Genomic DNA, 10243 nt, shown 5'->3' with positions numbered 1-10243 from the left:
CATCCTTACCTTGCTTAGTGTCTACCAAGAGCAACCCTAGCTTTCCCCTTCAAAAATTCACCAACACCTCACTAAACCAACACTCAAAGATAACTTTAATCGGTTTACTTTCTTTGTTTCCTCACTTGGTGACTAGATTTCAAGAAAAAATGGTGAACTCTCTCTTGGGTTTTCTCTCTCTCTCTCTCTCGGCCAAGACCAGAAAAAAATGAAGAAGAAAGATGGCTGAAATGAAGGATAAAAAGGCAAGAAAAAAAAAATTAATCAAGGAGCCATGAGGTGGTGACACTTGGCACCACCAAAGCCATGCAAATTTTTCTCTCTCTCCCTTGCATTTGTGGCCACAAATTTCGGTCAAAGGCAGCTGGAAATGAGGGGTTATTTTGCTCAAATATCAATGAGCTCACGTGGTAAGAAAGTTGTGGTCCAGTGGTGCGTTCAATCGGTAGTGCGCGGTACACGTCGGTTCGCACCGTTTTTTCTTAAATCACACGTACTAGGATTTTTTCTTCCCAATCACTAACTTTTTATCATGGTTCCTAATCACATATTATTTCTCACCTAAAAGTCACTCTTAATCACCAAATTTGAATCCTTGCTCCGTACCGAAAAATCATCCTTCGGAAAATCGCGAAAACCCTAACTTGCTCCAACTGAAAACGAAAAGTGAAACCCTACTTTCTAGATTCATTTGCACTTATTGGGGAATGATTAGGTAGTAGGGCTATAATAAATGAATAATTTCTAAATAAAAAGGCATTTTTGAGAAAAATATAAGAAATTTGCGAGTCCTCACAGCAACCGTTCCTGAAGGTTATGTGCATTTTGTACACGGCGTAATTCTGTTTGCACATCGTGTAACTTATTTTTAACAACGTGTAATTCTAAAATAAATTTTTGTAGGTCCCACAGATATTGTTAAAAATGAGATACAAGATAAAATCTGGACCGTACAAATTTTTTTGACCAAATCATGACCGTGAACTGTCAAGAACGATTGATTGTTCCTGCTCCTCTTCCAAACCTCTAGGTGTCTTAATTGTGCGCTTTCATCCGTCTTGGGATTCAGAGAACATGGAAAGCTTTAGCCAGACAAATGTTCATAGAAATTTGTACCTGGGAAAACGATATTCTCTGGCGTTATACTGCAGTATTTGAATCTTGAGTGCATTGTTTTGCTAAGGGCATGATACGATCTGGTCACGAGGTCGGGTAGAAGTGCTAACTATTTGTTTTACAATAATAACATTCAACATTCTAGTTAAGCAAGTTTTATTTCTGCTCAAGTTTATGCTGAGACGCTAATTGATCAAGGACAAGTTAGTGAACTCAAACCCTGGTGATTGCAATTTAGTAAAATACATTAACAAAGATATTAAAATCTTCCCTGGAAAGTTTTTGATGCATGACAAACTTCTAGATTTTCTCAAAATTTCAAGAATGTTCTCTTCAATTCCTCGCTCAAATATTTAGCTAGGGACAGAATTGACGCTGAGAAAACATTTCCCCACCATTCGGTACACTACTACTCCAACTCTAGCGCCATGGGAAGGAGGATCAGAATGTATAATGTCAACATCGAAAAGCTTCCTAGCCATCTTGAAAAATGCAGACTCCTTCTTCCACCTCTTTAAATGAGCCATCACAAAGGCAACCCTTTTCTTCTTGCTGCCGTCATCATTCCCCAACAAGAAGAACCTCAGGGTCTTAATCAAGGGCTTGTAGAGGTGATCATGATACACTACATCAGACCCCAGTATCAAATCATACTCCTTCCCAACAGCTTTCATGTCTTCATCCACTCCCCAGGAAAGCCCCGCTATGTTAACTTTTGCACCTTGGTTGACTTGAAGAAGTTTGGAGTTAGCCTCCACATTGAAATGCAGATTGCATAGCACATGAGGGAGGTCTGTGACAGTGACATTAGCAGAGAGAAGAGCAGCAGCTGCAATCCCAACAAGACCGGTGCCAGAGCCCAGCTCCAGGATGTTGAGGGGACGGTCTTCTTGGGCTTTAAATAAGGTGGAAAGTGGGTTGGGGATGGTGGATTGAGAGGAGTGGGTATCAAGGAGGGTGACGAGAGTGGTTGCAGCAGGCCAGAGCTGAAAAGAGAGGCCTTGAGAAGGGAGTTGTCTGATGAGTAGGTGGGAGTTGACAGAGTGGAGGTAGTAGTTATTTTGGTCAAGAAGTTGTTGACTAGTTATTCCAGCTTTGGATGATGATAATGGGCTCTGATTCTGGTGGTCTTCTTCTGATTCTGGTTTTGGTGGTTGGCATGTAGGGGCGAGCAGCATTATGGATGTGAAGGGGTTTATGTCATCATCATCATCATCGGCTAGGATGGTAGCAGCCATGGTTGATTAGCGGCTGCTTCAGGTCTTGATGATCAAAGGATTCTATTTCGGGGAATGGCTACTAAAAGGGTAAAATACAGAAAATCCCCGTGTGAATTGGTCAAAGGTCATGAACTCCCATATCGTTCAACAACACCCAAATAAACTCCTTGTGCTTTGGACTGATGTGGAATTTGAAATGAGAAGACAGTGCCATTTCTGTGCACATAGTAAAAGGAAACGGAAATCAGACACTGTTTTAGCAAGTACCAATTGAACCATTCAGAACCTAATCAGAGGAAAATACAAGAAACAAGCCTCTAAGATGAAACTTAGACAATGATGCCAAAAACGACAAAACTTATTGACAAGAAAGAATAAAAATTCAGAATTCAGAAAATGGCTTAAATCAAATATGTCTTATCCAGTGGCTGGTACGCCTATCTTTGACCATTCAGAATTCATTGTATAAGTCTATAAGACTAGTTTGGAGTTTGACAAAAGTCAATTATTTTCCTCACTTCAATTGGTGGTACCTTCTGACATGAACAAGATTAGATTCATAAAAAACATAGCCAGATCAGAACCGGACTAAAAAGCCATAATAACATGGATAAAATAACAAAAACACCATTCGGAAACTGAACTGAGTTTCAGCAAATTCACTATAAGATGAGTTTCTGAATGTTATAAATTTTGCTAAAGAAAAGTTACAAAAAGCAAATAAAGTGATCTTGAGCTTAAAAGGCAGGAAAAAAAATGAAGACAAAAGAGTTATAGATGCAGAAGTAATATTTCCTTTGCAAAGGAGTATTGTCAGTTTTACTCAATGATTCAAGTAAACATCATCTGATGGTACCAAATAAGCAACTCAAAGGATTTCAAACCAGACAAGAGGAGTGATCAGTTTGGATTTTCCTTAAAACAACGCGCAAGTTCGTAAAACAACCTCAGAGCACTCCACATAATTTAGCAAACTTAGCAATGTACAAAGAAAATAACAAGATTTCAGTAATTTAGAGAGCAAAAAAGTTTAATAGAGACCAAAATGACCCAAGAATATTGATCATGTCAGATTTAAAATCTACTTTGAACCAACTTTAGAAGGTTTATCGTAGCAACTACAATTGCTGAAAGAACACAGCAAAAAAAAAAAGTGTCTGTCTAAGGAAAAAGCTCAAAAAACTGGATTTTTAAGTATGGCATTACCTTTTGTAACCAAAAGCACGCTGAAAATCAGACTCAAACAATTCAAGTAGATTTCTATCTTGACTGGGGTGGGCACAAACATATCTATTGAAATACATAGAAATCAAGCTTGAGAAAAGCTCATAGAATCACCCTTACATAGAAGACAGAGGATCATTGGGAATGACAGGTACATTAGCCAAAGACACATGGATTAACAAATGTCATCTTGTACGAATTGAACTTTAATAGTGTGTCAAGATCAACATAGCATTCAAAAGAAGTTCTTGCCAAGAACACATTAATCATATTTTGTGGTATTCATGGATAGTAAATATCAATATATTATCACTTCTAGTTGTCACAAAGTGCAAAAAAATTCCATTTCCTTTACTTCATTAATGGTTTCTTCCCGGTTTTTCAGAATCCTTAAAACTTGATATAGGAATAAATTTAAAATGTGCCCTTCAAGAAACCAAAGTCAAACAAAAGCTACCCTTCCTGGTCTACATATTAATCCAATCCACATAAGCTTTTGTTTTTTTACACTTTACATTTCCTTTCCTCTTTAGTTGACAAGAGAACAAGTCTAGATATAAATGCTACTTCAGTAGAATGCTTGACAAGCTTTTCAAGCAGTTAATTATCTCAATCCTTGTCTCCTAAATGAATTCATTTATTAAACAAGTTTAGTTATTTCATTGCATCAGTTGAATGATAGAGTTCAAGGATAGGGGATAACGATATGACCCAAGAACAAGAGCGACAGAAATTATATAAAAAGGCTTTAGTTAATGCTATATTAAAAACTGTAAATATACATAACAAATAATCACAATCTATTCAATAATAGTATATAGCTTTAAGATATTCTCTCTTTAGCTATCAAGATCAACCATCAAATTAACCTAAATATTAACAGATGTTGCTGTTGCAGAAGATGACCAATTGAAACTCTCCTATCAGGTTAGATACATATGGTAGACATATCCACGTGCTAAAATTAATACTTATTGAGCGCACAAAATACAAATCTGCCTAGCAGCAGAAAGAAAGCACTAGTTCAATCAAGAACTGTTTTCTACCTTCTAGTAAGGTTTAAAAAAACTAAATGATGCTGCAACTTTGATATTGAATTTGATCACATCAGGAAAAAGATCTACTTATTATTATCATTATTATTTTTTGCTTATAGCTTGTGATCCTATTAATTGTAATGTGCCAATCTACATAAAGGAGTTGAAAAATTGCAACTAGGTGATATCTTATATAAATAGCTCTCTCACTGAAAAGACCTGATCAACGAAATTAGAAAGGATGGAATAAACATTGTATTTGTGATGCACTGTAAAAACCATTCCACATTAATATTTTAATCCCATGATAACTGCAATTAATACTAAAAGATTTATCTGCAAATGGATCAAAGTTCAATGGACAGCTGAGAAATCATCAAAGCAGCAATATGACCGAGAAAGAGTTTGGTAGAAGATGAAAAAATTTCTCTGCCATAAGAGGGGGGAAAAAAGAAAAAAGATCTCCCACTAGGACCATTATGTTTGTGGCCTTTAATAGGATCCATGTGTTTTCAGCATGTGCCTTTAGCATTAAATCCAGGGATTCTAAATGCCAAAGGAAACCTAAATTTGAAGAACTAATCAAGCTATTTCCAGCACGCATACTATATCAGAATATTCCACAAGTTTGTTCAGTGGCCACAGAATAAGCCAAAAGACTGCCAACAAAAACATACAATTATAAGAGCTTCAAGAAACATACAATGTAAAGTACAACTATGCATTTTCTATGTTTTCCAGATTACAAGGCAGCCTCCATGAACATAATTCAAAAAGAATCATGAATTAGCACCATAAAAACACAACAACTGGCTTTGGTAATCCAAAGCTGGCTTTGGAGAACAGTGCCTTATCTTCTTGATAACCCAGAGCAGGCTTTGGTTCAAGCCAGATAGAAATTCGGTAAGGCTGTTACAGTATTATGTTCATGTAAAACCTGACAAAGTCTAGTAAATCCAATGAGCCACAAAGACCAATTTTATGGAAAATATTACCATGGAAGGATACAATGCACAAATGGACTTCAACAAAACAACAGAAAATGAAACTAATTATGCAATTAGCTATCAACTACAGTCCAAAATTCAAATTTCAGCAATCATAATCAAATTTAAACTATATAATTCAAAAACCTTCAAATAAAAGAAAAAACGAAACCTATAATTGAAATGGTACTCTAAAACCCAACTTGAACAGAAAAAATTTGACAAAAAAATCACAAAAGTAGTTAAAAAAAAAACAAGTGGTACTGCTAATAGAAACACAACCCTATTTGACAACTTCAATTCAACGAAACAAGTTAGAAAAGAGTAGGAATACACCTTCAAGTTTGGGGAAAAATTCTTTGTTTCATTTACTTTGCACAATTGATAAAACACCACCAGAAAGATGATGTCCTTGATTCTTGAAAAAAAAAATGAAGAAGTTACCGATAATGATTGGAGTTCTTATGATGTCCTTCAACCATAAGTATAGTGAATCCTCACAAAATTTTTAGAAGAAAAAATATGAAAAATTTTGAAATTAAAAAAATAAACAAAGAAAAGTTCCCAATCCAGGTAAAATCAATTACCGTTCAAGATAAACGCACCACTGATGGCAGAGTTGAAAATCCAAAGGATGTTGCTGCCGAATAGATCTGATAATTAATTTGGAAAAAATAGGGGAAAAACTCTTATGAGGAACAAAATATAGGGAAAATAAGGTTACTAGTAGACAACCTACCACCGGAGATTGGATAGGTAGGTAGTTGTTGACGGGGAAAGAGCGACGGTAAGAGCTCCTTTGAGAGGAAATGAGAGCATTGAGTCTGAAGGGTTCGGTTTAGGGATCTTTTTTTTATTTTTATTTTTAAATCCCTAAGAGTGGTGTTAATGAGAGGGTTAACGATATTTGATAGTGGAGCGATGGGTGGGGAATCACAAAGGCGTTTTTTAATTACTTTCATTCCCATCGATTAAATCCCATAGTAGCTAAAAAAGCATTATGAATGGGTTTCATCATACAGTTTGTTCAAGCGTTCTTCATGTTTGCAGTTGGCATTCACCTTGCTAATGTTTTTCAAAGGTTGGACGAAGGCAAAAATATTTAACCCTAGCACTTCGACCACAAAAAAAAAAAAAGAAGGGGAATAAAGGATATACTACAAATGTTTTGAAACTCGGATCGTTGATTGAACCAGTAAAATGTTCGGATCGAAATTCAACCGATTGAATCGGTTCAATTATGGTTCAATAAATTTTTTATAAAAAAATTTATATAAATATATATATATGTGTACAAAATAAGACGTACATTGAACTAATTTAAGATTCTATATGATGAAAAGTTTAATATTTTTAAAGAACTTGGATTTTTAAAAATAAAAATTTTTAAAATTATAAGTTGAAACAAATAAATTTCATCTCAATTTTAATTGAATTTACCAAAAAAATAATCTTATATCCGACCTAAAAATACCACTGTAAGAATCGAAGACAACCTAAGAGGGGGGTGAATTAGCTTAATTAAAAACTAACAAAATTATGAGACCCTTTTTGGTTAAATATGAAATTTACCCTCTTTTGTAGATGACCGCACAAAGGAACAAATAATGAGAAAACACGAATGCTCGTGAGTAGAAGAGATGATCACTTTAAATTGCAAGATAGTAAATGAAAGAGATAGAATAGCAAACCAGATTTCAAACTCCTCTTGAATTTGAATATCACTTTATAAAGCAAACTTCTTCAAGTTGATCAATTACAACCAATCATTGTGTACAACGGAAGAATCACTTCCTCCTTGCCCAAGCCACAATTAGTCAAGTTAGGAAGTTTTACAATCACTCGGATACCCCTCACAGAGCTACACTATTGAAATAATTTTCTCACACAAGAAAAGCTTCTATGAAACTTATACAACTAAAAGTACAAATCTTCCTTGAAGAGTATTTTCTTGCTACAATCACTCTTGATATGATGTAATCTCAATGTGCAAAGTTGTACTGAAGTGGTTGACTTTGCTCAATTTATATGAGGTTGAAAAGTTCATTCATTAATGAGTCCAACGGATAGAAAGCAGCTGAAAAGTCAACTATCCGTTGGTAGTGTCGGACGTCCGGTAGTTCTGTTTTTTGCGTCCCACAACAGGCAGTGAGCAAAAGAGTTTTTCTTCAATTCTTTCGGACGTCCAGTACCAACAATTCTTTTGCGTCCGAAGTGATTCATTGTTTATCGACGTCCGGTGCTTTAATGTTTTGCGTCCGATCGAGGTGGGTGAGCTAGAGGGAATGCTCATATCCTTTCGGACGTCTGATAGTGAAGTTCTTCATGCGTCCGAAGTTGAGCAATGATTATCGGACGTTCAATCCAAGCTTTATGAGCGTCCGACAGCTTTCAGTGCTCATTTGTCTCTATCAACATGAACTTAATGTTTGAGCCTGATTTGCAATATTGTTGAAAAGATCTTTGATGAGATATTAGTAACATCCATTTGTTTTGTAAATATCAAAAGTAATGGACAATGATTAACAATCTCCCCTTTTTTTATGATGAAAAACAATGGATGGAAGAGAGAGAAAAAATTGAATTAAAAAGAAACTCCGCCTCACTTGATGCATCCAAACGATTTGTAAGTAGTTTACTCCCCCTCAGAATAACTCCCCCTCACGCATTTACCAGATTACACTCCCTGACCTCTTAAATCCATTCTCTCCCCCTTTTTGTCATCATTAATTGATACAGCAACCAATAGCATCAGTTCAGTTAATGTAAGCCAGTTAATCCAGAAATCATATATTGAGGATTTACCAATAATACCCAGCATCATTGCAAACAGAACAGTAGAAATACAGTTGACAGGCACAACAATGCAGCAAGCATAGATATACCAACCATTCAGCACTTATAGATCCAGAAGCAAACAGAGTTTACCAAATACAGATTATCCACAAAAGTAACTAGAAATGATCAAAATAGGAAAGGTTAACCAAATAACAAACCAACAAAGATAACCAAATAGCAGAATTCTGAGTACAGAGTACTTGAAATGTTCAAATGCAAAAGATGCTAATGTCCACTATGAAGTGCTATCTTAAAGATGAAGTGCAAATTCCTAAGGGTGCCTAGATGGTGATCTTGGACGATCCATGTCGTCTCCTAGTTAGGCGAAATTGAGCAAGATCCACTTCTTCTTCTTCAGTCTCCTCATCATCATTACTGTCTTCAGTTGCTGGAGCATTTCCCTTATCCTTTGGCTGAGAACTGGAAGCATGAACTTCTGGATGGATTCAGTATGTGAAGTGTGTTCAGTTGGCTCATTTTCTTGAGGGATAGGGGGCACAAGCAAGTTCCTTTTGGTAGTGAAGGAGGCTTGTTGCGCAGGTGATATGGTCATCATCAGACCATCCTCAAGAAGAAAAATATGCTGTCAGAGATCCTTAAGTAGGGAGATGACCTCAGAGTTAGATGAAGAGGGCCTAGTGGATGACCTTCTAGGATGAATAGTAAAGGATGAGACAAACATGGACTAATCTCGAGGAGTTCTAGGGATGACAGGAGTTTCATGACGACTCTTAGTCCTATTTTTCGAAACAGTTTTCTTGTAGCACCAATGACCCTAAAAAAATCTCATATTTTTCCTTTCAAAATAAGTCTTGGAGAAAACAGTTGAGGCACTTTCATTTGGCAATTTGCCAGTGAAGGGAATTTTAAAATGAACAAAGATTGGGGTCAAAAATCTTTCATAGGAAAGTTTCCTATGGCTATCAGTGCTGATTTTGAGTAAGAATTTGCACATAACAATGCCGAAATCAATTCAAATTTTTTCAAGAAAGTAATAAAACAGGTAAAGCTCCATTTTATTGGCATCAGTCCTATGACCATCAGTAGGAACCAATAGATTTAATATTATAGAAAAGATGATCAAATTTTGGGGACTGAAATCCTCCAATCTTGGCTCAACAGGAGTGTTAAAATGTGTTTGAAAATAAGTCATCAGTTTTGCAACATGAAATGATAGTAGGCAGAAGGAAATTCCTCATATGAGAAAAAGTTTACAATTTTTCCTTTAAAATCATTTTAATTTTGGTTTTCAGAACAGTGTTGACAATGTCAGAATTTAATTCTATATCAACAAAATTTACTCGTGAGACTAGATCAGTGTGGGATCTACCCTTCCATATCCCATATTTGAGGGTTTTTTCCTATCTAATCATGCAAATGTACTAGCCTAGTTCTAATTCTTAAATGGGAATGCAAGTCTAATGTCATATTTTCATACAAAGGGGTAAGGAACATACATATAAGGGGAAATATGGAATAGGGGATATAAATAAAAGGGAATACGGGATAAAGGATGTACATATATATAAGAAAAGTGTCATGCAACATGGTAAAAACCCTAAAAAGTGAAAAACATGCATGAGATGAAGTAACCTTATCACACAATTATGATCTAACGGGTGAAGGGCTCCTAAGGGTCTAGCGTTGGACTAGTCCATGTCTATGAGTCCTCACTAGCATTAGACTAGTGGAAAATCGGAAAAGGAAACCACGACTAGCGTTGAACTAGTGTGATGACAGCATACATTAATTATAACTAACTAATCATGTAAAACATAATAAAAGCATGTAAACACATAATATCACATAAACACATAACACA

At 35.8% G+C, this 10243-nt stretch overlaps 1 protein-coding gene across 4 annotated transcripts; it reads right to left on the bottom strand.

Annotated features, from left to right (window-relative positions):
• Positions 1 to 1324: 1324 nt before the first annotated feature.
• LOC113697236 (uncharacterized) lies at positions 1325 to 6630 on the bottom strand. Of its 4 annotated transcripts, XM_027216765.2 has the most exons (3): positions 6171 to 6630; positions 5920 to 6001; positions 1325 to 2552 (listed from the first exon to the last, which is right to left on the bottom strand). In XM_027216765.2, the coding sequence occupies exon 3, from the start codon at positions 2352 to 2354 to the stop codon at positions 1470 to 1472; it is 885 nt and encodes a 294-aa protein (XP_027072566.1). In that variant the 5' UTR covers positions 2355 to 2552; positions 5920 to 6001; positions 6171 to 6630; the 3' UTR covers positions 1325 to 1469. The 4 variants fall into 4 exon arrangements, with proteins under 4 accessions (XP_027072566.1, XP_027072565.1, XP_027072568.1 ...); XM_027216764.2 differs by lacking the exon at positions 5920 to 6001; XM_027216767.2 differs by lacking the exon at positions 5920 to 6001 and having other exon boundaries at positions 6189 to 6630.
• Positions 6631 to 10243: the final 3613 nt, after the last annotated feature.

This window comes from Coffea arabica, chromosome 6e (genome assembly GCF_036785885.1).
Source record: "Coffea arabica cultivar ET-39 chromosome 6e, Coffea Arabica ET-39 HiFi, whole genome shotgun sequence".
NCBI classification, from domain to species: Eukaryota; Viridiplantae; Streptophyta; class Magnoliopsida; order Gentianales; family Rubiaceae; genus Coffea; species Coffea arabica.
Note: the sequence above shows the minus strand (reverse complement) of the source record. Positions and strands in the feature narration are given on the sequence as shown.

Bases quoted from the DNA above. Each gene is read 5' to 3' on its own strand.
- LOC113697236 (XM_027216765.2), bottom strand. From the start codon at position 2,354: ATGGCTGCTACCATCCTAGCCGATGATGATGATGATGACATAAACCCC.